The sequence below is a fragment of the Orbicella faveolata genome, unplaced genomic scaffold (assembly GCF_042242905.1).
Source record: "Orbicella faveolata isolate gen_17 unplaced genomic scaffold, um_ofav_v1 contig_35, whole genome shotgun sequence".
NCBI classification, from domain to species: domain Eukaryota; kingdom Metazoa; phylum Cnidaria; class Anthozoa; order Scleractinia; family Merulinidae; genus Orbicella; species Orbicella faveolata.
In genome coordinates, this window is record NW_028301564.1 from 26934741 (window position 1) to 26961679 (window position 26939).

Below are 26939 nucleotides of genomic sequence, written 5' to 3' on the forward strand. Positions count from 1 at the left end.
ATTAAACGGAGCTCATCAATAGTCCGTTCAGTAGTTGTAGAGCTCATATGTTTCACTTCAATCCACTTTGAGTGGCTATCGATTACTACAAGGAAGTAATCATTACCCTTCTGACAGAAATCAATATGGATCCGTTGAAATGGTCTAGTTGGCCACTTCCATGGGATCAGGGGTGCACTGGGTGGGGCATTTCTAACATTTTGGCATACTGTACATACTCTCACTGCTTCCTCGATTTCCTGATCCATTTTTGGCCACCACATGCATGTACGAGCAATTGCTTTCATACCACATATACCAGGGTGTTCCCAATGCAACTGCCCCAGCATTTTGGCTCTAAAGATTGGTGGAATAATCACCCTAGAGCCCCAAAGGACACAGTCCTGTTCACAGGACAGCTCATTTCCTCTATTATGATAGGGTTTGAGGGTCTCATCAGGACACCCTTCTGGCCAACCTGACATCACAAATTGATGTACCTTACCAAGTACAGGATCTACAAGGGTTGCCTTTCCTATATCTTCTGCAGTGATTGGAAAATCATCATCAATTACCCTCACACTGTAGACCACACCCTCACTTCCCACTGTGGAGTCCTCATGTGGTAGCCTTGAGAGAGCATCACAGTTGGCATGGTCTTCAGATCTTTTGCATTCAATCTCATAGTCATACGCCGAAAGTACTAGAGCCCACCTCTGCATTCGAGCTGCTGCTAGTGTGGGGATAGCGGATTTTGGATTGAAAATTGCCAACAATGGTTTGTGATCAGTGATCAGGGTAAATTTACGCCCATACAAAAACTGGTGAAATTTTTTTACACCAAAAACAATTGATAATGCTTCACGTTCAATTTGTGCATAGTTCTTTTCACTTGAACTCAGTGTCCGAGAGGCATAGGTTATTGGCCTCTCCTGGCCATCATCCATCACATGGCTAATAACTGCTCCAATTCCATAGCTGGACGCATCACAAGCAAGTCTCAGTTCACGGTCCCCATCATAATGCATCAACAGTGCATCACTGGTGAGACCTTGTTTACAAGCTTCGTATGCTTGCTGACACTCTTTTGTCCATGTCCACTGGACACCCTTTTTGAGGAGCTCATGTAATGGTACTAGTGTGGTTGCTAAACCTGGAAGAAAATGGGTGATAGTACTGGACCATGCCCAAAAAAGATCTCAACTCACTGACGTTTTGTGGTACTGGTGCCCTTTTTACAGCAGCCACTTTTTCCTCAACTGGATGCAAACCTTCAGCATCTATCTTCAAACCCAAATAGACAACTTCCCTCCTCAGAAATTCACACTTTGCCATCTTCAAATGCAGGTTATATTTATGCAACCTCTCCAATACCTCAGCCAGGATTTTGATATTCTCCTGCCAACTGACACCACTAATAAGAATGTCATCGTGCTTACACACACATTTTTCTACTCCTTGCAAAATCATATCCATTTTAGCTTGGAATATTTTAGGTGCTGATTTAACCCCATATGGTAATTTGGTGTAGGAATAGAGCCCCTTGTGTGTGCTAATTGTCAGGTACTCACGACTTGCTTTATCAACACTTAGCTGAGCATATGCATGCGACAAATCAAGTTTGCTGAAAAATTTTGATCCCGAGAGGGCAGCATACAAGTCCTGTTGGGTGGGAAGGGGATACTGCTCATCTTCAACAGCTGAGTTGATGGTTACTTTGTAGTCCCCACAAATTCTAACCGATTTGTCAGCCTTTGGCACAACTACTATTGGGCTTGCCCAGTCTGATCTGTCAGTTTTAATGATTACCCCATTTTTCTCTAAGTTATCCAACTCCTTTTCGACTTCATCTTTTAGTGCATATGGAACCCTACGTGGCTTAATAAATATGGGCTTTGCACCATCTTTCATGGTGATGTGTGCTTCCAACCCTTTCATGCCCTCATAGCTATCTTTGAACAACTCACTGTGTTTAACTAGTAATCCATCAAGTTGACTTTTGGCACTTTCCAACTCGGATCTTGTTAAACTAAATATTTCACCCCACTCAAGCCTTATATGGTTTAACCAATTTCTTCCCAGCAAAGTAGGCTTCTTCTCATAATCAGCTACAATAATTGGCAATGTATATTCATGGTCCTTGTACACTACATCACACAGCATTTCACCACACACTGTAAGGGTTTCACCCGTATAGGTTTTCAATTCAACTTTTGACGGACGAAGTGGAAAATTACTGAATTTCTGAGAATGTGTGCTCTTACTCATTATTGAGTAATCAGCTACAGTGTCTACTTCCATTGCACATGGTGAACCATTTATGGTCATTTCTACAGTATAACTTTTGTTGGTAGGATTATCTGTACCAACTGCATACATGGAATAAATACCTAACTCATCATTATCATCACAACCTTCTGTGTTTGATTCTAAGACACTATGAACAGTACCTTTAGCTCCTGGTTGTTTTGTTTTCATGCCAGACTCAACATCTTTATTGCGACAAACTGATGCAAGGTGACCTACTTTGCTACATTTGTAGCATTTTGCTGACTTAAATTTACACTTAGGTGCAGCATGCTTACCACCACACCGGTAACATGAGGGTTCCTTAGTGTTTACAGTTTCCAGTTTATTTACTATGCCTTGGCTGTCATCACTTGCACTGACAGGACGGAATTCTTGGGTGTTCTTCTCTGCCATTTCCATTGACTTTGCAATCTGGCACGCTTTCTCAAAAGAAAGATCCTCGGTGTTCAAAAGTTTATTCTGTATTTTGGGATTGTTCAATCCGCACACAAAACGGTCTCTCAGAGCTCGGTTGAGAAACTCTCCATAGTTACAATGAATCGATAACTTCTTCAAGGCCACAATAAAGTCACTGATGGATTCGTCTTGTTTTTGATAGCGAGTTCCAAAATGAAAACTCTCTGCTATCTCCAATGGCGCTGGATTGTAATGTTTCTCCAATGCTTTGACAATGTCCGCAAAAGGAGTGTCTTTTGGTTTCACTGGTGCCAGCAGATTGCTCAGGGTAGAATATGCTTCGGGTCCAATCTCAGTCAGAAAGATAGCACGTTTTCTATTTGCAACTGCGAGATTGGCTTCCTCTTTACCCTCGCCTGTTTCTTCTATGATATTATTTGCCATGAAGAACATTTCCATTCTTTCCACATAGGAACGAAAAGTCTCTCGCTCAGGGCTGAACTCGCCGACACGACCAAACAATCCAATTCCCGCCATTTTGATAGCACGTGCTCAAACTTTGATCAAGTTGCCTCGGTCGAAAACAAACCTTTTTCCTCACACAGAGAAAATCAAAACTTCACGGGATTTCTCATGCGTCTTCGTGCATGTAGAGTATCCCATCCTCGTCGCCAAAATGAAACATACTAGCAAAAGTATGGCTCAGTGACATAACAACACAAGTTGACGAGGCTTGCTCAACACAACAACTTTATTCTCTAAGCATCTTGGGTAATACAACAGCTTAACACAACTTCCGGTTACGAATATATTACACGTCTAATCATAAAAATTACATTTTCCTCGAAGTCTTATTACCAATTAATCATAAAAATTACAATTTCCAAGAAAAGAAGAATAGCGTCGTCCAATTCGGTCTGTAATCATACTCGTGATAAACAAATCGGACTCCCGCTGTGCGATCGTCCGATTTGTTACCACTTTTATGACAACAGACCGAATTGTACTCCCCTCAGTCCTATTACCATTACTAATATTAAGAACTGGAGCTGAGCATTTATTTCCAGACCGATCGATAAAAATATTTTTTCCGGTTCGTTTTGAAGAATAAAATTTGTATAATTGAACGACATGCGCCCGTTGAATGGTTTTAAATTGTGACCGTCACAAGAAATTCAAAAAGACAAATAATGAAGACAAAACAGGAAAAAATATTTTTCCGACCCTCATTAGCCAGTCGTTTCGAGAATATAATAAATTGTGATGACAGGAATAAAAAATTCGTAATTAATTTATTACCTCTTAGGCAGGAGTATTGCCGAAAATAATTGAAAAAAATATGAAATAGCGAAAAGATAGCCTTGCCCTAAAACACTGTAACCTCGTCCCTAGGCTCTCATTCCTCTTCTTAGGTTGAAAATACTGCTGCCCCAGTTGTCTCTCGTCCACTGTCACGCTTTTTTTAAGTACGTCAACGGGCGAGAATTTTAACGATTTTTCGTGCATCAGATAAAATAGAACAAATGCGAGGATGACTGTGTGCGGAAGAAGTGAAAGCATTTTCAACTTTCCCTGCAGACGCGAGCCATCAATTGATTACATTTCCTACATGACAAAAACAAGTGAGAATAGTGAACAGTGACTTCTGAATTCTCAGGACGAACTTCAAAGAAAACATTTCAATATTGCTATGAAAGAAAAGTTTCAATTTGAGATCAGAAAGGATCAAACATCGGTCAGCAAGTGCCTGTATGGAACAATAGGCTGATGCCGAGATACATTCACACAAAACGAAGGCGACTTTGAGTTTAGATAAGTCTTTGGACCCGCGTGTAACATTTCAAATATGACATGATTTCTCAGCATTGGTGGCGCTTCTTGCTTAATCCTCGCTATAAATTCACGCGATATTGCCGTCATATTTGTGGCAGACCTATCGTACTTTCGATGTTTGGGATTGCCAGCTGTGACAGGAGCAAAAAGGAGTGCTTGGCCGCCAAATTTGACCTCAACAGTTATCATAGTGTCTCTGTTACAGCAAAAAATGCACCCGCGTTCGTATTGCGTTGGATAGGGAAGGACATGTTCAACAGCTCTATGGTGGAAAGCGTTGAAGATGGCATCGAAAAACACAGTAGGAAGAACAAGAGATGGTTCATTTATACCACATAAATCTCTCCTTTTCTTTATGACAGTGCTTGCGCCATGATGGACCTTGTAATCCAACAAGCCCACTGCTGGCTCGTAATCTAGCAGCCACTTTTCCACAGCTCGGAACGGCGACATCTTAGTCATGTTGGCGGGCGTAAACTCGTTGTACTTGAGAATGGTGTCGTCGTTTATAAATATGTAATAATGATATCCTGGTCTTCTATCCAATGCGGCAAAAAAGAGCACATTTCGTCCTGATGCAAAGAGGGTGTTGGGATCAAACAAATAAGTGATGTGTGATCGATTGTTATCTTGACACTTGGCTCGGAAACTCAGCACAATCACATCACAGTTACAGGTTTCGGGATCGCCAATCTGAGAAGAAGAGGCCAAGTTTCGAGGAAGGCATTGCTCTGTCTCCGTGAGATAAATGAATGGCTTTTGAGTTGAACTTTTTGTTGCTGTGTAATCGTGAACTGGCTCCGAGTTGTAGACGAAAAATTGAGTTGAAGAATAAAAGTCGGTATTCTCACTAAATCTGATCATATCTTGTACGGTTTTTTTGGCATAAAGTATCATGCCAACGATTACAACTGAACTTAAAGCCAGTGCAATTAAAAAAACTCTCTTAAACTTCATTGCACTGTCGTGTTTAACAAATCCTGCGCCAGAGCGAGGTGTTTAACAAGAATCTGTGTGGAGTGTTCCTGAATGATTATGCATGTTATAATGAGTTAAATTTGAATAAAATAGTTTCTGGTGTTTACGATCACTTGGAAACAACAGATCTTATACCACCAGCGGACAAAGGACCTGTCACTGTTTTTATTGACAAGACTGATTACTTTGACAAAATGGACGCACCTGTGTTAACGACAAACAAACTTACGAAGAACTTAAACGCGACCCGACGCCAGCACTTCAACGTAAATTTAACAGCAAAATACTTACGCTCAACGCTACTATCGACTGAGGTGCTCGGTACCTCAACCACCGAAACTTTACGGACTACCGAAACTGCACAAACCTGGTATACCGATGCGGCCTATAGTGTCATTCTGTGTGTCCCCTACGTATCAACTGTCTAAGTAATTGACGACAATACTGCAACCCCTTACTGACAAATCAAGACGCAAACTGCAATCTACGGAGAACTTTATTGACGCTGTTAAGACAGTACAGATACCTGACGACTACAAACTTGTGTCTTTTGATGTGAAATCACTGTTCACCAGTATTCCACTTCAACTGGCATTACAGTGTACCGAGACCGCTATACAACAATCTACTGTTAAACTACCGTTACAGACAGAAGACATCATGGACTTACTGAACCTTTGCCTTACATCGACTTACTTTCAGTATAACAGTAAACACTACAAACAGTTGCATGGAACAGCCATGGGGTCGCCTGTTTCTGTTGTTGTTGCAGAAATTGTATTGCAACACGTGGGGGAACGGGCCCTTGCAACTTGCCGACAAACGCTGACGACACCTTTACCGCCGTTTACAAAGACGAAATTGACGATTTTCACGACCACCTAAACAAACAGAACGCCGACATCCAGTTTACCGAAGAGATCGAAGAAAATGGAAAACTTCCTTTTCTAGACTGTTCGGTAAACCGCGACAACAACGAATTGCAACAACAACGAATACAACAATCTACTGTTAAACTACCGTTACAGACAGAAGACATCATGGACTTACTGAACCTTTGCCTTTCATCGACTTACTTTCAGTATAACAGTAAACACTACAAACAGTTGCATGGAACAGCCATGGGGTCGCCTGTTTCTGTTGTTGTTGCAGAAATTGTGATGCAACACGTGGGGGAACGGGCCCTTGCAACTTGCCGACAAACGCTGACGACACCTTTACCGCCGTTTACAAAGACGAAATTGACGATTTTCACGACCAACTAAACAAACAGAACGCCGACATCCAGTTTACCGAAGAGATCGAAGAAAATGGAAAACTTCCTTTTCTAGACTGTTCGGTAAACCGCGACAACAACGAATTGCGAACGACAGTGTACAGAAAACCGACGCACACCGACAGATTACTTGACGAATCATCCTACAACCCGACTTCACACAAAGCCACGACTATAAAGACTTTGACGAGACGAGCGCAACTAGTGACACACCGGACAGCTTACTTGACGAAAACAGATACCTTGAAAGTGTTTTTCACAAAAACAACTACAACGCTGACTTTATTAGACGAAACATTTACAGACCCACTGAAGCTGACGCAACGAACAGGAACCCAACGCCTGTTACTACAGTGACTATACCTTACATCAAGGGTACTTCTGAGATCATCTCACGGATCCTACAGCCCTACAACATCCGTGTAGCCCACAAACCTACAACTACGTTACGACACTTACTGACCAACGTGAAAGACAGGGACGAACCTAGCAACAGACAGGGAGCAGTTTACAAGATCAAATGCTCCGACTGCCAGGCTTCCTACATTGATGAGACTGGCAGAAACCTTAACACGAGACTCACTGAGCACAAACGAGCCACGAGAAATGGTGATGTCAACAATCACATTGGCTGGGACTCTGCTCAGTGCTTAACCTACAGTACAAACTATTTTCAACGACTGACTCTGGAAAGCTGGTACACTAACCTAGAACAAACGCCACTTAAAAGATGTCAACAACTACCGTCGCCTTACAAACAACTTATCCATGACGGAAACGAAACCGGCAAACGGACTTCCAACAGACCGACTTAATTTGACTAACAATAGACGGACCAAAAACCGACCAATTTGACTAACAATAGACGGATCGAAATCCACCAATGACTGATGGCAAACTTTACACAAGTCTTTCGGGCCAATACCATCATGGCTGAACTGACCAATCATGTTCAACGGACCAGACTTGTAACATCATCGACTGACAAAAACTATTCACTTGACTCTGAAGACGACTTCCGCTCAGGTTGTCGAAACGTCAGTCACCAACAACAGTTCTTTTCAGAACCACCCTCACCCGGACGATCACACTATACGAACAAAAGTTAGAGTCGTCGTTTTCAGCGCATCGTGCCATCCAGCTCGTTATAAATGGTAAAATGGATTATGATTAATGACTTCTTTTCAGAATAATAATTCTTTTTGTGGTTGAAATCTATCATGGAAATTTGGATCGAAAAGACCTCAGGGCCAAAAATAAAACCGGACATTAGTTTTCTTAGTCCTGGTGTCATGTTATTTTGATAAAAGTGTATACCCATTGGTAGGGATTTGGAGGGAATAAAGACGGAATACCGATTATATTATGTTGGAAGTCAGTCTTGCCAATCAGAGGACTCTAAAGTTTGGGTTGAAATCTCTCACTGTAGGGAATGGTCTGAAAGCGAAATGCTCCGAGTTTTTGGCAATTCTGGCCTGGCTTAGGGTGAAATAATTAAATTTGATAGTAAATGATTTTGCATAAAAGGAGAGACACTTTCAATTTACATGCACTTAGAAAGTTTTTGTGACTGTTGTAGCAAACAAAGATTAAACTCCTGCCGCGATGTCTCAGTATAAATCCCTAATATTATAGCTGCTAAGCAACATTAGATATTCGGTAACCATTTAATTTTCACAAGCTATTGTTAGAACATGTCTACATGTAAATTATTCTTATACCATGTTATACTCCATTCGGGGTATTTTAAATTTGCCCCGCAAAATACCGACATAAAGATAGGCACATCCTCTCTGTTATTTAGTAACTATTTAGTAACTGTTCACACAGTTATCAGCGGTTTGTCATTCTAGCCACGTGAAAGGGTCTAGATTTGTCTGCAGACTGAACTGCAACAACACTAGTTATTTACCACTTGAAAAATAACACGTCATGCATACTACTGATGTGTGTATGTAACACAAACTCTCATTTTGAAAAATTCAATCATCTTAGTCCAATCAGCCACGAATTGTCAAAACATGGGCTACTGCTCAAAGTTTGTGAGATTCTCGGAATTTTTTTTTTCAATTAATTATTTGGGGCCATAGCTGAAGTAATTTTCCCAAAATTTACATACTCCCTTTGTGTTTGTCGAGCCGCAATTGAAAGAATACTTTCTGCACAAATTGAAAAAAAAACAAAAAAACAAAAAAACAAAACAGTTGTAGGAGTCCTTTGACCATCCAGTCGACTTCTGGACACAGTGGAATTGGTATTTGTTACATTCCTTCCTAATCACGGTCAGTCACTGTCTTGGTCCAAATTCTGTCAGAAATCGGCCGGTGTCGTCTTTCCAAACCGGCCAGAGGCCTGGGGCAGAGGGTGATGTGCGGCGCGGTATTCGCAGGCTAGCACTTTTCCTGATTGTTTGTTCTCAGTTGAATGGCGCATAAACTTCTTCACCACAGCAAGGAGCTAATCCAATTGCGCACTATATACAGCGGTTTCCACTTGAGCATTGTCGATACTAATTCGCATTTTCTTTGGTTATTGCATTGCTAAGCTACGCTACGGGCTTAAAAAACTCGCGCCCCTTTGTCATGTATGGCCAATCAGAATTCAAAGCAACGCTGATCGTGACGCAGCGTTGCGTGACAGAGCGAGAGGCTGGACTTATCGAGACTCGCTCGCACTCGTTTTCCCGCGCTTGGCGCCAGCTACATGTATTTGCTAAGGAGTTATGATTGGCCGAATTGGTTGTCGGCGTCCTTTGTGATTGGCCAGAGTAATTCCTTTGGCTTTCACGACGCTGAAAATTAAAACTGTTCTAATCACACACGCTTTTCTTCACCGGTTTAGTCATCCCGTAAATAGAACCGATCCACTTATTCAATGCAATTACAATATTAGGAAATAAGAAATAACGTAAAACAAAACCTGCAAACTGAAAAAAAATTATGTTTAATAAAAATTTGACTCCATTACAAAACACACTTATTGTGCAAAATGTTCAGTCGTACGGTAGACCGGCTACAATTCAAAAATGTCTAACTATACTCTTACGTACGCGATATCTAAGTTCCGAATTAGCACTGGGACGAGGTTAGCCTTGCCAGCGGCTCGTTTTTCCCGCGTTTGTCCTTAGACACATAGTGAGCCGCTAGTAGACTGGTAACGATAACGTTTTCTCCTAGCATTCTATTTAGATAGTATTTAGTTAGTAGTTGACAAACGGAGGTCGTTTAAAGTCATTGATAAAATCCTAAAACAGCTAACTAAGTCGATAAGAATAAATTTATTAAAATTACGACTTAATTATTTATCTATAAAACAGCTATTTTATAGCCGAGATAATATTTACTACATGCAGACAATCGTTAAATTATACTTCACTAAAACATAATCTTTAATTTTCACCCACCATTTGGTCAATCGAGGGCTGGTTTCCAAATCATGGATGCCATTTCAAAGCAATTTAAAAACCCTAGCCAGATAAAAGTTACTATATTATTCAGCCAATTCCAGCAAACCCATTTAAACAGAAACATTACATAGTTTTACCAAGTAAAAAAATATTTATCGTAATCGATTTGCATCGTTCATGTTTAACAAAAGCTTTTATTTTATAATATATATAAAAATATATGGTCATGTTTCCGAGTTGCCTTTTGCCTCTGGGTCGGCAAAACGAGTCTTCATATGAAAATGTGTTTTGCATGAAGGTTCATTTCCAAGTAATAGATTTCTGCAAACACAGTAAGTAACGACGTATTTTTGTAAAAAAAAAAAAAAAAAAAAAAAAAAAAAAAAGAACATGACCGCATCTTTATGACAAACACGATGCAAACACTCATAAGTAGTTATGAAAACACGAGCAGCAAGCGAGGCTACACTTAAACTTCATAATTCTTCTCAACTTTACCCGGTTAGGAAAAACAAGGATACCTTTATCTAGTTATTTATTGAACTTAAGTTTGACCAAGTACGCCTGAGCACGATGACAAGAAAATACTACATAAAATATCGTTCAATTGACAAAGTTGCTCAGTAAAATATACCCTGAAATCTTCTGGACTAATCAGCTATCCTGCTAGCAGAGTCGCAAGCAGGCTACAAACAAACTCGTTCAATTTTTGAACTCTTGCACCGGCATTTTTTGAAGATGCTCATTTTCAATATACATAAAAATCCCTAAAATTTAAAATATACTATACATAAAAATAGCTGTAAGGTGTTTTTGTTAAAATTTCCTGAGGACAGATTCTCTAAGGCCCCACTCACACTACGCCGAAGAAATTTGAAAACGCCACAATCACCGGTCATTTTTGATTGGTGTTTAGTAAAACTCGGTCAGGGAAATCACGTGATTATCGTGACATCATCGTTTTCGAAAAGCTCCGTTTTCAAAATGTTTTACGTCCACACAAAAACGCAAAGCGGGTGTTTTCAAATTCTTCCGGCTTGAAGAGCGTTTACAACAGGCTCCTTTTTCGTGACGGATTAGTATGGACGGTAGGCCTAACCATAGAAATAAAGCTGCGTTTTCTCCAGCGTAGTGTGGACAGGGGGCCTAATGGCAAAATTTCACAGGACAAGCGCGTGCTGATACTCTATAAATCAGCATCGATTTTCTCCTTACTGTTTATGCAACACTATTTCTCACGAAGGTGAACAGGTCGTTAATTCTCCGAGCCAAAATCAGTGAAATTTTTTATGAAAAGGATAAAGAGAAGTTACGAACTCACACATTCATGAACCGCTAAGGCAAATGACAGCGTGTCTGTTCTTAACTATGAGGTTTTCTCTAAAGACAGAGCAGAAAGATGCCCAAGTAGTTCTTTGATGATATCAAACCGCCGTATGTTGCGTTCTTTTAACGTCTTACAAAACTCGTATACGGTTAAATCTGGGTTGGTCGCTTTAACGTACGCAATTGTGGTTTTCCCGGCGTCAGGACTTCCTTCAAGGGAGTCTCTATCAACTTCGTCCATGTCGTATTTGATAGCAACTTGCTTCCACCCGCCAAGTCCGTGGATCCTCTTGGTAAGCAGGGTTTCAACCTTTGATTGAGTCTTGTCATCAATCTGTCTAAGGCATTTGTAGTCTGAAAAAACACAAAAAAGTGTTGTTAATTGTTTGGTTGTCTGGAAATTAACTGCTAGGTCTGACAACCCAAAGATTTCCGACCAGAAATACTACCGTGGTTGTCGCAGTCATTACTTTCCAACATTCCCTGACTTTTCCCCCATTTTGCCCCTGATGAAAATAAAGTGCCAGATACAGTTGCAGCTTCAAGCCTCCCCTGACAGTCGTCCTTTTCACCCATTCATTAAGACTAAATACGTTTTCAGAAAAAAAAAATTCTCCTTCTTCATTAAGAAAAAAAGAAACATCATTGGAGATCACTGTGATTCCAGTCCAAGTGTTTCTTCCAGCCTTCAATGGTATTAAATCAGCCGTGTGAAATTATTTCAATTTTTCCTGACCTTTTTTCAAAATGACAATTTTCCCTGATTCAAAATAAAATTCCCTGAATTTTCCCTGACGACGAAAAACGTTTTTCCCCGACCATTTCCTGACCTGTAATAACCCTGACTCTGGAAGGGAAGAAACATTAATTTTTTCACTATAATACAATTCAGACAACACTGACCCATTCCATCACGAGGAGCAACATCTAGTACTGCAGCAGTTGATTTGATACAATCGGCATTGGCGTCGCTTACGTGACACACATAGCAGCCAAAGTCACGCATCTCAACACAATCCAACACTAGACTGGAGCTATTTTGACCTTGCATTTCAGTACCATCTTTAGCCCACTGATAAAATACTTTCTTATTTCCCTGCACGTTGCACTTGAATTCCACTCTTGAACCTTCTTTTTGTCTCTGATGCATGGGCTCCACCTCAATCTTAATTGGTTCTGTAAAACAAACAAACCAAGAACCAAACAAATAAATAAACATTACATGTATATATTTTTTATATTTATTTCTTTTTGGATATTCAGTGGTCGTTGTAGAGGGGTGGCTGTTATGGGGAGGTAGGGGCGTACCGTGACACTTGATTTTTTCGGGAGTGTAACATTTGTTTTTAGCGTATGTTAAATCAAACGTATCGATAATACAGAAAATTAACAGGAACAGAGACCAACGAAGCGCGGAACTGATCAAGTTTGGTGACCTTTTGCAATAAAAAAAGGGGTTTTGTATAAACTGTTCGTCAGTCGTTGATTAACTGCCCGTTGTCGAGAGGTAATTTTGGTTTTAGTGGCCATTGCCATTCTGAAGAGGTGGACGATGTAGAAAGGTTAAAATAAGAGTGAATGTATGGACTGTCCGCCGGGACAAAAAAAAAAATGGCCGTTGTAAAGAGGTGGCCGTTAGTGAAGGTTTGACCGTAATTTATTTTGATAAACTGGTAGCATTTGTCACATCTTCAGAAGGGTAAAGAACTTACCAGTGTATGAGGTTATATGATCTCTTCTCCGATCTTGATCTGGATCCTAACACGACACAACGAAATAATCATCTGATCAGAAACTCGCTGCAAGTGCAGTACATGAAATCACACGTGACATGTAGACAGCGACAGGCCCGACCGAGGGAGGAGGGAAATTTGAATTAGACCCCCAAGGGAAGGGACATCAAGCTGAACGTGGCTCAAGTTATACATAGGTACTATTTTAAAAATTAGAAGGAATTTGCTACAAGATGAAATCATTTCAGTACATTACATTAGAAAAATACAATTAAAAATAACAAAACTATACATAGGCAAGTACACGATGGAGGCCCATCGGGGGGCGGGGGGGGGGGGGAGAGGGAGGGAGGGGGGTGTCTGGCTACCCACATTCCGTTAATTTTGGCCTTTATATCCCGTATCCCGTTAAAAAAAACACTTAATGAATGGTCCCGAGGGGAACAGTGAATTTTGTTTCCCGAGAATCTCTTGAGGGAAACAAAATTCACTGTTCCCCAAGGGACCAGTCAAAACACAAATAATCACTTTATTGACAAATGGCATGCAACAGCGGTCAACATTTTGCGGGTAACAGTGAACTGTTTCCCGTTTGACGTCAGAGTTTTCGCACTGTTGCCTGCTCGTGACATTTGGCGGTAAACAGTGTCATTGTTAGATGTCATGTGAACTTGCCAATGAATGGGCGTGCTGTAGCGGGAAAAACGCCAGCTATATAACAAAATGTGCTGTTTTTTTTCAATCAAGTATCATACCTCTGTTCTAACAAAAGAATAATCTTGTTCTTTTTCAGGTAGAGAAAATTTTCTTTTCAATGCTTTGAAACTTAATATTGAGCCACTGCGTGTTCTAGGTTGAACCTCACCATTTCCTAAGACAAAGAAAAAAATAAATAACATAAAATAAAAATATCTTAATTGACCACTCCCCCAATGGGGCTTTTCAGGGCCAATGAAACCAAATGATGAAACAAACAATGCAAATGAACATAACGTGGTTAAAAATCCCAACTGGCAGGAGGCAGACCAGTTGTCTATTTACAAGCATGACCGAGGAGTTGAAGTAGGGTCTACCGAAAAAGAACTCCAGCTAAGTGGTCAGAGCGGGACTTGAACCTGCGACCTCTGGATTTCAAGTCCCTAACCACTTGGCCACGCTTCCTCCATAAAGTTTGCACATGAGAAGATATTTTTATTTGTAATTTAATCTGAGTGGTTGTATGGGGTACACACTCACTGAAATGAATACATAATATTAACACTGTAATTTTAAAAACAGTCAAGACACCTCATTTTACCTTTCAATTAAAAAAATTACGGTGGTTTGATATTATTGCATGGCGTAGCCCAGCCTAGCCCATCCCATAATATTTATGCATAATATCCAATCATTGAAACATTTTATATACATTCAAGTACAGTACATTATACAATTTGTATTAACAAGATAATAGCTAGCTCAGTCAATCTCTCAATTCTCTCTCTGACTGTTTAATACACCCAGCTCCTTTGTTTTTCTATTCACCTAATATTATGATTTCTACTTGCAGCTTTTTTTAAAATACTGGCAGCACATTATATTAATTTTACAGGCAATAGAATCCATTCTAAAAGTGTTAACTCAAATTATTGCTTACCTTGAAGTTCATCTGGATCCTAAATGAGACAAAATATTGATTTATCAAAAAGTACCTAAACTAATAATAATATACTAATAATTACCTAATATGTAGTCAAATACAATTTAATTGGCATACATTTTCCTCACAAGACTACTGAGGCTAATTTCACTTGCCCACTGGGTCACCGAACTTCCCTTTTCACCCGAAGGTTAAGTCTGCATACGAGCCTAGTGGCCCACTTATCCTGGTTTCAGTAGCAAGAAGTGACTAGGAGTATTTCTACTCCCCCATGGATGGGATGCTAGTCCATCACAGGGCAACCCCCAGCATTAAGTTTGCCAGTACCCATTTATACACCTGGGTGGAGAGAGGCACCGTGAGAGTAAAGTGTCTTGCCCACACAATGTCCCCAGCCAGGACTTGAACCAGGACAACTCGATCTGGAGACGAGTACACTAACCATAAGGCCACCTCACCTGCTCAAAAGCAAAGTTTACTTACCCCAGGAAATTGAACCTGGGTTGTTTTTACTGCAATAAATAATGTCTGATTTGAACCTAAAAGGTTCATAGCCCATTGCAAAAGCGTGAGAGGACTGGGATGAGTTTCTTATATTGATTAGATTGAAAATCTAAACATTCCAAATGAAATGTTATTGAATGAAAAGCTACCCAGTCAAGTTTGAGAGTTTTCAGCGGAAAATTGTCCAAATGGGAGCCTTGCAAAAGTTGCAAAATTCCATCCAACCCTTAAAATTTTACCCAATCCATACAAATTCTCTGTTTTAGGTGATATTTGAAGAGCTATCATTTTGCCATTTTCCTTCTCTAAATACTTCTATTCTTGCTTAAGACTCTCAAATTTAGTTGATCTTTCATTTGAATATCTTAGTTTTTCAAACAAATGGAAAACAACCATACTCTTTCCCAGTCCTCTCACGTTTTTGCAATGGGCTACTGTAGGTATACACAGGTATGCAGAGGGATTGAAAGCGGATGCAGTGACAGGAAAAACAAGCAAGAAGACAAACAAACAACAAAAAAACACCAACGATATAATTCATTATTGTGATTCATGACATTAAGAATTACAAGATTGGATCAAAAAAATTTTTATGACCCATGATAATATTATTATATTTCCTAGCTCCCAAATTAATAATAATAATAATTATTATTATGCAAAACTTATTATAATTATTATAATAAGTGCTGGAAATATGCATACTGTACCTCTTCCCCTAATGGCTGGTAATTATCCTTTTCAAGAGAAATTGAAAATTTTCTTTTCAATGCATCTAAACTATGACTCCTTGATCTAGACTGTCCAACATCTACAGTTTGAAAGTATTTAAAGAATGTGTATTAGTAATGTAAGTAGAGAGATCAGTAATACATTAATGTGTACACATAGGCCACGCGAAGGCCACACAACGTTTCTGAAAATTTCCTGAAAGTTTACACAGATTTCTGGAGATAACTGAAGATAATGCCAAAATGTACAAGGAATATCCAAAGATGTTTCAATCGTACACTGACAGATTCAAGCACAGTTGAAGGGTCAAACATGATATCAAACATTATGCTATCAGTATCATCAAATTGAAATTGTTGTAATTTTAAACGTATCCAATTACAGCTTTTCTCAGGGCTGGAAATCCATTTCTCAAGCTCATTTAATAATTCATCAAGTTCAAAAAAGGAAATCATGACCAGGACAGTGTTTGAATAATCTGATCTTAATTATCATTAGATTTTGATGACTTTATTTAGAACTACATTTTCCCCTAAGTTCTAGTTTGGATCAAGAAGATACACTGTATAATTTATCAAAAACTCAAGACAGTGTTTGACCACATTTCCAAGTCTTTACCAAAAACACAGTGCTTGTTCTGTGTTTCTATCGAGTCTTAGTATCTACTACTGTTCTATATATCATGAATGCCGTTCTCTGATTGGCTATGCTACTCACTATCTATTCTGTTATAGATAGTGAGTAGTGTAGCAGTGTGCACTTGTTAACAAACTGAGAACCACTTCTTTGCATTTTTGAGCTGTCTGTGAGGAGGATTTAGATAAAGTTCTGAACAACTAGTAGATTGGTACTAAAACAATTAGATTATTTACTCTCAATTTCTATGTGTGATAACTGATTCGGGCTGCATCCTCATCAACTATCACTTGATAGAAGTCTTGAGCTCATAATCTAATTGTCAAATAGAAAAACAATTTAAAACCAATCAGCACATATTTTCTTTGAGCTATTTTCTAATTACCTTTACTGTCTTGTCCTTTGTAATTGAATCCTTCATCAGCTGCAAGTTCATTGGGATCTAGCAAGCTTTCATTTGCACCATCCTTTTTTAGTACTGAAAAATCAAAATCAAACAGATTCAATTAGTGTTTACATCAGTTTTAACAAATCAGAGCAGTCAGCTACATGCACATTTGATGTCTCGGCTTGAATAACATAGGCTAAACTGAACAGTTACTCCCAGGGGAACTCCTGCATAAAAGGGACGGGCTGAGTGCTTGTCAGAAATTTTGAAAATAACCCCCAAGAGGTAGCAAGATCCTGTTTTGTGGGTGTGGCTTGAAATTTTTTTCTCCCCTAAGAGGTACCAATTAGACTTACATAACACATTATCTCCTGTCATATTTTTTCAGCTCAATACCCTAACAGGTACCCCAAAAGTTCCCGCTGTGGACCTTTTGAGGCTAAACACCCTAATTGGAGATACCAAATCTGCGTTTTTAACACCTAAAAGGTACAAGAAACATCCCTGTCATTTTTATATGGGAGTCCCCCCCCCCACACCAGGCAGTGACTACACCTTATAATTTAAGTAACAAATAAAGAAGCCTAAGCTGTGTATTACACTGTCAGTGATAAAACATGACAGGCATTTGAGAACATGAGGGAAATGTAGAAAACACGAGCCACAGGCAAGTATTTTCTACATTTCTTGAGTGTTCTTAAATGCCCGGATGGTTTTTCTTCATTTGCTTTATGATATAGGCAAAAAACAATAAACCACACTTTTTCTATGTTTTATATTCTGATAAAACATGAGTTTTTTACTGATCAGAGTGTGGGCAAGGTCCTGTCTACACATTATAATCAGTGATAAATCATGACAGTAGCCTATAGATACAGTGTACATCACTGCACTTAACAATTAATGTATTAAACAAATTTGTTAGTTTCTAAAGAACCTGTTGGGCTGCACAAGGAAGGAAAAACCCCAAGTCTGATTGCCCAAGGCAAGTAAATTATGCTCTTGGGCAAGTGAAAATGGAATTAACTTTTGTGGTCCGGTGGGTAAGGGAAATGATAAAGAACAAGACCAGGCCTGCATTTTTCCACATTTACATGGAGTACTTGGAGATCACACGACTGTGAATACCTCCGATAATTAATGTGCAGTTCCAGCTAAAGCAAGCTCGGTCTGTAATTTACTCAGTATAAGTGTTACTCTTTAATGTATGAATGTGTAATACTAACAGTGACTATGATTAAATGTTATTTTAAAACATTTGTAGGTCTGGTACCTAGTGCCAAGTGATGGTTTCCAAGCTAGGCGCAGAAGCCCAGGAGTGTGAGAGCCATGATTATCTGATCGTATCTAGTTTTAATAAAATGCCTTTGTAGTTTTAGCCTTCGTCCGTCATTTATTATACATTCTTAATAGGGATATTAAATAGTCAAAATACAATGAAACCTCTATTAAGCAGATCCCCAATTAAGCGTACACCCTCTATTAAGCGGACACTTAGCCTGGTCCCGAAATTAACTTCTTATATTTTCCTTTATAATGAACCCCTATTCAGCAGACACGGACACTAAAATAAATTGTATTTGGCTAATTTTGATTGTTAAAAACCTCTATTAAGCGGACACCGGACTGAATTGACAATGTGGCATTGGATTACGTCCTAGAAATAGTCCATTAAATGTACCTGTATTATCGTTGTTGTATGCAAAGGGCATTATTACAAACAAATTAAAGTTGGTAACTGAAAGGTAATGAACTTGAACTTTGGATAGCTTCGTTAACAACCTGGAACTTTATTACAGTACAGAGGAACTGTTGAATGTTAATTGTTAACAAACATTGCACAATTCTTATAAACCTTTATTAAGCGGACACTTGGGAAGGTCCCAAGGGCGTCCTCTTAATAGAGGTTTCACTGTAATCATATTGTTAATAGTGATAACTATTATTAATAATAGGCAACTATTAATACTGTCTAATTATGATTACTATAATTATAAATTATATTAGACTTATTGTTAATTAGATTCTACTTGTAAGAAAAAGATTGCCACACTGATCTATTAAATGAATACTAACCATTGTTTTGAGTTTCTTTGCTGCTTTGTCGTTTCAAACGACGCTTGTTTCGCACAGCGATAACATCAGGCAACTCATCCACTTCATCATCTGTCTGTTGTGGGGTTGCTGAAGGTGAAACCTCTGGGGTAGCTGAAGGTGAGGAAGCTGCATAACCGTTATTCTGTAATGCTTGTACTCTTGGATCTGTGGCACGATATACTACTCGAGGTAGCTGAGTAGTAGTACTGGTATTGTCATAGTTTCCTTGGGCTGAAACAGATTGAAATATAATTATTTAGTCCAGACTGATGTAGTGACCTCATGGTTAGCAAGCTGGACTTCAGATTGAGCAGTCCAAGTTTGAGCCCGGCCAGGATCATTGGGCTGCATTCTTGTGCAACACATTTTACTCTCATACTGTATAAATCAATGGGTTCTGGCATTTTAATGTATAAATGCTGTAGAGGGTAACCCTGTGATGGACTAGCATCCCATCCAGGGAGAGTTAGTCTCTTAATTGATGTTATGGAAACCAGTAATAAGCTCTGACCAGTAGTATTAACCACTTCAATGGCTCAGTGTTGAACTTTTGTGAGCCATTATTATCTACGGTTGAGTGGTTTTTAATTAAGTGTCATAAACTTAAAGTAATCATTCTGGCCCAGGGGGGTACTCACAGTATGCATACGGGGGGGGGGGGTCTAACTTTGTTTTTGGGTTGAAAATTTACAGCCTCTGTATCTTTTTGGGTCAAAAGATGTCACATATTTTTTTAGGTCTTTAAAAAATATGTGTATTTTTTCGGGTTTACACACCTTTGAGCGAAACTTTTGTTGCAATCAGTGAATCAGAAAATAATTTATTCACTCAAACTTTTTTTCAGCAACCTGTATCTTGTTTTTTGGGCAGGAAATTTTGATGCCAGGTATAATTTTGGGTGTGAAATTTCAGGCTCATGTATTTTTTTGGGTTTGCAGTAGGAAGCTCTGTCAGACCCCCCCTGCAAGTACCCCCCTGGGCATTCTGGCCTGAATCACAATAGCCTGCAGAACAGGCAGATTAGTGGGCTCTAGCGTGATACACAAATGCGTGTGAACAAGCGCGAAGCGCAAGGCGAGAAAAATCTGCCTGTAGTCACACCATTGTTTATGCTCTTCCAATCGTTTGCCTGGCGAATAGTTTTTGATTGGTTGCTTTAAGCTGTGTGACATCAGATGCGAGAAAAAACAAAATATGTTTAATTCAGGTGACAGGCCTACATGGACTCCTACGGCTCGTGACATTTCTACATTTGCCATTCTCTTATAAATTCCAGCCTCTCAACCTTTTATTTCGCTCTTCACTTGTTTCTGAAGAGTACTTTATGTTGTGTTAACAGGATGATGTTTTTAAAAGTAGAGTAGAGCTGTTGGACTGTTAGACGTCACAGCTCTGCATAGTTTCAGGTGTTATCTAGTATCGCTTTTTAGAGCTTGACACCTCTGTAGTTTGCCATACATGTGCCAAGTAAAGTGTTGTTTGTCTTGCCTCATTTCTATTGCAGAAAGATATGTTGTATCTCTTTAACTATTCGCTCTGGAGGGACAAAGTCGGTGATCATCAACGTTGATTATTTGCATTCTATATTGTGATGTTGGGCCCGGTTGTTAAATTAAAACTGTATTATATTTAGCTTTGTCCGGCATCGCCAGAGACTGCTGTAGTGTTACTTCGAGAATCTTAGAGATCCATTCTGTGTTGTCATGTTTCTTGCATCCAGAATTTGTTCGAGCTTTTTGTCTCCTGAGCTCGATGTTTAGACCTGTTTATACATGTACCTCCTTTGTTTGTTCTGGCACCACATAATTTAAATTTAGGTAAACTTAGATGTTCACGACTGTTGACTGTTTTGCGTCTGTATAAACTTGTAAATTGGTTACTTGAGACATTTTATTGCGCCAGTAAATTGAATTGTTTTGTTCTCTCTCATTCTTTCAGGCCAATGATTTCAAGGGGGTGGTGGTAGAGCATAAACAATGGTGTGACTACAGACAGATTTTTCTCACCTTACGCTTTGCGCTCATTTGCACGCGCTTGTGTATCACGCTAGAGCCCACTAATCTGCCTGTTTTGCAGGCTAGAATGAGAATAGGGCACAAACGATGGTCAGACAGTTAATAATTAACCAATCACAACTCCAAGCAGATACATTTAGCTGGCACCAAGTGCGAGAAAAGGTGTGTAAGCGAGTTACGATAGTTGGTTTTTGTTGTATTCCAGATTGGCTTACAAAGTGGTACAACAAGTTTTTTAAGCCAATTACTTAGCATTATTGTGATGCAAAACTATGTAAGGCAAAATAATGTAAATAATCAAAATTAATGAAAACTTCTTTAGAGATGTACAAGGAATACACTTTTAATTACTTAGCTACGTGTGCTTACCAGAGCTTCTGCCTGTTGTAACTGCTTTTCTCTCAATGTCAGGGACAATACTGTCTGTACTCTTTCTTCTCCATATCCGATTCTTCCTCTTATAATAAAACATTGCTGCAACTATTAGAGCTGCTAAAGATACACCACTTAGTATACTTAGGATAATAATAGCAGGATTACCACCATGGTGATTTGTTGGGTGAGATGTTGATGTCTGCTTGGCTGAAGCTGGTGAATGTGTTGTCGACGGCAGATGTGTCTCAGATGTTCCTTGGGTTGTCTCTGTTGCTGCTGAACTCAGAAGAGGACCACATTGCTTATCCAGCCTCACACTACAGTGTCTACCTGTAGCATTGAGGCCTTGCTTAATACACTCTGGTTGTTCCTCGTCTTTTCCGTCAAAACAACAGTATGAGCATTGCTGGCAGGTATGAGGCACCTTCTTGGCCAAAAAATACCCTTTCTGGCAAGTTCCATTACAAATTGTGTCTGAGATTCTTGTACAAGGAGCAGCTACTATTTCAAGCTTTGCACACTGCTGACAGCTGTAACAAGGAGCTGAATCAAGTTTGTCTGAAAACGTCCCATTAGGACAAAGCTTGCAGCCAATATTACTGGGTGGATATGTAACTGACTGTCCGCACGCAGGATACAATCCATAACCAGGATGGCACGTATCACAATGTAAACAATATGAAAAGCTGCCATTTGTCACAGTATACTGGTTTTTACCACAGATAACTTTGCTTTGCACATGTAATGTCTAGTACAAAGGAAAGTGAAAAATTATGTTAACTTAATAAAGTGAAGCCCACTTTATGGTCAGGTTGTTGGTCACTAATCCAGGGACAAGCTGAAGTTCAACATGGTGTTGGAGGGTGATTTTTTTTCCTGTTGCATTAGTCATTTTGCTGTGTATATCCTGGGATAGGAGTGCTTGATCACCTACAGTGTAATGTGACCTTAGAGTGGGCCATTAAACAAACATCTTCGTCTGGAGGATGGGAATTTGAACAACTGTAACACTGACCACTTGCCTATACATGTAGGTTAATTGCCCAAGGGTATTAAGGAGATATCAATATATATAGATATCAATCGCCAATTGCTATCGAATGTTATCGGCAATCAATAACAACCGAACTCACTGAAAAATTTCTTTATTGATAGCTATTGATTGGCAAAAACCAATAACCACCACCTGCACTATTCAAAGATGACTATGTTATTGTTTAAAATAATACCTGGAACAACACAAGACAGGAGTTTATCTTCAGCATGTTCTCTGTATTTTTATCTCTTAGAACTTTCTTTTTGGCTCTTAAATTACTTTTGTAAAGCACTTAGAACAGATCTGGATAGGCGTTATAGAAATATCTATTATTATTATCATTACTATTGTTAAAGTCCAGGTGGAGTGATCCCTTCTCCAGGCCCCAGTTGTTCGAAGACTGACTGGATAATGCTATCCACCGGATAAATCACTATCCAGTGGAAAAGTGTGAAGAAAACAAACCACACCATCTGCTGGATAGTGATTTATCCAGTGGATAGTGTTATGCACCCTTTGAACAACACAGTCAGGTCTTCTGGGGTCTAACGCAGGATCTTGACATGATGTAAAGATGTAAACCCTAAAATGTTTCGGTTAGTTGTCTCTGTTCTTGTTATTTTGTCGATGATTGTAAAAGATACACAGGCTATGATAAAATGACTCAACAAAACCAAAGACAAATTTTGTAAAACATTTTGTCAGTGTTATTTGCAAGAGGACAAAAATAATTTCCGATAACAATTGATGATAATCAATACCAATTGATGAATCAGTCGCTATCGATTACTATCAGCAATCGATAACAATCAATTCACAACTTTTTTTCTTCATCGATGGCTACCAGCAATCAATGTTAATCAAAGATTGAGATTGATTGTTATTGATTAATATCGATTATTGGTTTAACAATTGACTATGCCCAGGATATCACACAAACCAAGCAGATAAGCAGTACTAATCAAACAGATTTTAACCCTTAAATGTATTGACATTTACCCTTGTTGCTCTATATAGGGGGAAGCCCTCCCATAGGATGAGCCAGTGCAGATTTGTACCACATAATATGGTACATGTATTTGGTTGTAAAGACGGTAAAGATACTTGCTTGCAAGTAAATGAATATAAAGCGCAGATTACAATGTATGTCTCCGAAATCAAATGTCTTGATCTAAATTTAACGAGTAACTTCAATTAACAGCCCACCTAATTATAGACTGTCTAATACACCGGAAATATGAATTACAAATAAAGCTAAGGGCTATTATCAAAACAAATTTAGGACTAAGATCAGTAAACTGCTATTTTAAGACCTTTTAAGTACTGACATTACTTACTAAGGAGCCACTAAAGGCCAGTAAACAAAACAGAACTGTTGGCCGCATTCCACTCTGTAAGAAGATAATAGCTGGAAGAGGGAATCAAACGTGAAGTAAGTAACTATAATTAGAATTAGAAAATTCCATCGGCTCCTTCGGCATGCCAGATGAACCGCAACACTTCAGTAAAACATTGCACAACTGTCAAATAACGAAGTACAACGAAGACAAATTCTGAACGAACATCGATCACCTATTGACTTCACTTCATCTAACTTTTCGAATTAACTGTTGAAAGCGTGAATTTTTGTACTAATGACCTTACTCTTCCAGAAGTTTGATCGCATCTGTTACGTCAGCCACATTTGATTAGATCTGATGGAACCAAAATACCGGCGAAAGCCCAAAATCTACGAAGATGTACGTAAAAACAGATTACCTGGTGAATGATAAGCAAAAGGAGCAGTTTTCCTTTCCAATTCGAGTGACAGACTCCTTCAAAATCAGCTGAGTTTGCAGGTAATATTATGGAGATGAAGGGACTCCATTAGCAACTTAAACGCACCAACTACCAAACACCGTTTGTCGTCGTACCCATATCTCGCGCGCCATCACAATGGGTTAAGGTTCTCGAACCCCAGGGGACTCCTGATCGTGTCCGTTCTGGATATTTCAACTTACGCAGGAGTCAATGTAAACTCCCACCGCCCCACCCCTGGACAAGGTGGGGATTTGTTACAAACATTAACAAATTTCCCTCACCCTGGGGAAGCTGTCCGCCTACCAAAGTCCTCAAATGCTCAAATGCTCCCACCATGTGGGGCTTCCCTAGCCTGAGATATATTGGATTAGGAGCCTCAAAAGCAAGAACATTTAAGCAAAGTTCTGTATAACAGAATAGCAATACTACATAACTAGCTGCAGTAGTCAGTATAATCACTCAGTAAATTGTCTTAATAATACTCCCTAGCCGAAATGGCCATTAAAAGGGCATTTTTTATTGTCAAAATCATTAGTTACGCATACAAACCAGTGCAAACCCCCTCTCAAACCCCTTAACCTGGAGATGACGGTTAAATACAAACATTTCCCAATCCTCCATCGCCTCGGGGATGCGGTTTCCCTCAAATCCCCTTCTTTTCCCGACTAATTCCCATCTTGTCCCGGGGTGGGGGTTTACATTGACTGAAGAATACAAAAGCAGAAACCGACACAACGTAGAATGATTTTTTTGAAAGTGTAATGGCGTGATCGACCTACAGCCTGCAATGCAGCCTAGATCGAACGGGTCACTGTGACACTGACATCGTTTTCGTTTCGGCAGGGCATTAAAGCACTGGAATTTTAGCTGCTACGATTTAGGTACCCCATCAATGGATCACAACGAGAAAACAATACCAACAGGGGCAAAGGGGCAAAAATGATACCCTATTCACAGGCGGACCACTCCATGTGTTCGTAGTTAATAATTGCTTATATGAAACGAACAGAATCTATGAGAGTTATGAATAAAGCTCTGAAGATTGCATATCTAACTTACATCTCGGTCTGAATATCCCAATAAAGTTAAATGAAACGTTAATCGACTCATGTGTGGTGTTTTTTCGCCTTCCTGGGCCGTCTGAAGCGTCTTTTTACGAAATTACTTTTGGCCGGATACCGGTAAGACGAGTGAAGGAGACCTCTCTATCCGGCCAAAAGTAATTTCTTAAAAAGACGTTTAAATTTAAAACGTCTCTTTTGTGCAAAAAGAAAACGATGAAATTAGAAACAAAACCTCAGAGAAGAAAGATGAAATTACCCTTGGTACTCTGCACTGCAGGTGTACTTGCTAAGAAGTTAACAGAAAATTAAGGATTATCTGAAGGTACTATCAGCCACACTAGCTATAGGGCAAGATGTAATAGGCCTTATTCACGATAACCGCCATGTTTGTTTTTACATTATAATGCAAATCATGCACGTGATTTCTTAAGGGGCAAACAAGCTAAAATCGGCAAATTTCAGCTGGTCTCTTATCATGTCTGATAATTTTTTTCGTATCCATGCTTTGGTTTCAGTATTGGGGTGAAAATATTCCAAGTTTTACAGAATTTGGGCGCTTTTATAAAAAGAAAACGTCTCGCGTAGTTAATAAGTCAAGTTATCAAAAAACTTTTTCAAACTTAAATTAATAATAAAATCATTATTCCATAACTTGGCTCCCAAATGTGATATTGGTGCAGAGACTTGACCACTTAGGCAAGCCGATTTTAAGAAAAATGGGAACCATTTCAATGTTTGCCCACTGGCGGACAAGGTGGCTAATTTGCATTATAATACGAAAACCATCATGGTGGCTATCGTGAATATGGGCTATTGTAATAGTGTCACCGTGTTTACCGTGTTTTACATCTCTGTATGTTGTTTCGCTTATCGTTTGCATTATAGCGTACGTAATAATAATAATAATAATAATAATAATAATAATAATAATAAAAAATAATAATAAAATAAAATCTCGTAATTCAAATTAAACATGACTTCCGGAAAATCGCAAAAAAATAATTCTAAGCAAGAGAAACCAGCCTTTCATAATCGAAAAAAATTAGTTCATGCAAAATACAAAAAAAAAAAAAAAATAAATAAATAAATAGAAATAAAAAAATGGCGCTCCGCAAAATTAAACTCCCGTAAAAATCTCGTGCCACACGGTATAGCAACTAAATATTTCTTTAAAACAGGAAAATTTTTAACAAATAAAGAAGCCTAAGCCGTGTATTACACTGTGATAAAACACGACGGGCATTTGAGAACACGAGGGAAGTGTAGAAAACACAAGCCGCAGGCGAGTGTTTTCTACATTTCTCGAGTGTTTTCAAATGTCCGGAGTGTTTTATCACAGACTTACAGTGTAATACATACCTTAGGCTTCTTCATTTGCTTTATGATATAGATTTTACACGCTGCGAGTAGAAACAA

At 39.1% G+C, this 26939-nt stretch overlaps 2 protein-coding genes across 2 annotated transcripts; both read right to left on the minus strand.

Moving 5' to 3' along the window:
- Nucleotides 1-3418: 3418 nt before the first annotated feature.
- On the minus strand, nucleotides 3419-5545 carry LOC149104064 (uncharacterized). Its single transcript, XM_089273099.1, has one exon. It carries the CDS (start codon nucleotides 5473-5475, stop codon nucleotides 4411-4413), a length of 1065 nt encoding a protein of 354 aa, XP_089129225.1. The 5' UTR covers nucleotides 5476-5545; the 3' UTR covers nucleotides 3419-4410.
- Nucleotides 5546-9699: 4154 nt separating this feature from the next.
- On the minus strand, nucleotides 9700-24553 carry LOC110043489 (uncharacterized). Its single transcript, XM_020748944.2, has 11 exons — nucleotides 24418-24553; nucleotides 23997-24067; nucleotides 21618-22371; nucleotides 19213-19464; nucleotides 17134-17226; nucleotides 16091-16191; nucleotides 14874-14892; nucleotides 13993-14108; nucleotides 13217-13262; nucleotides 12408-12680; nucleotides 9700-11858 (listed from the first exon to the last, which is right to left on the minus strand). Exons 2-11 carry the CDS (start codon nucleotides 24042-24044, stop codon nucleotides 11545-11547), a joined length of 2016 nt encoding a protein of 671 aa, XP_020604603.2. The 5' UTR covers nucleotides 24045-24067; nucleotides 24418-24553; the 3' UTR covers nucleotides 9700-11544.
- Between the last annotated feature and the right edge of the window lie 2386 nt (nucleotides 24554-26939).

Excerpts from the sequence above, each read along its gene's own strand:
- LOC149104064 (XM_089273099.1), bottom strand. The coding sequence starts at position 5,475 with ATGAAGTTTAAGAGAGTTTTTTTAATTGCACTGGCTTTAAGTTCAGTT.
- LOC110043489 (XM_020748944.2), bottom strand. The coding sequence starts at position 24,044 with ATGCGGCCAACAGTTCTGTTTTGTTTACTGGCCTTTAGTGGCTCCTTA. Across the intron at positions 22,372-23,996 it reads TGGCCTTTAGTGGCTCCTTA|ACATTACATGTGCAAAGCAA; the intron begins GTAAGTAATGTC and ends CCTTTGTACTAG. Across the intron at positions 11,859-12,407 it reads TGCTCCTCGTGATGGAATGG|ACTACAAATGCCTTAGACAG; the intron begins GTCAGTGTTGTC and ends GTGTTTTTTCAG.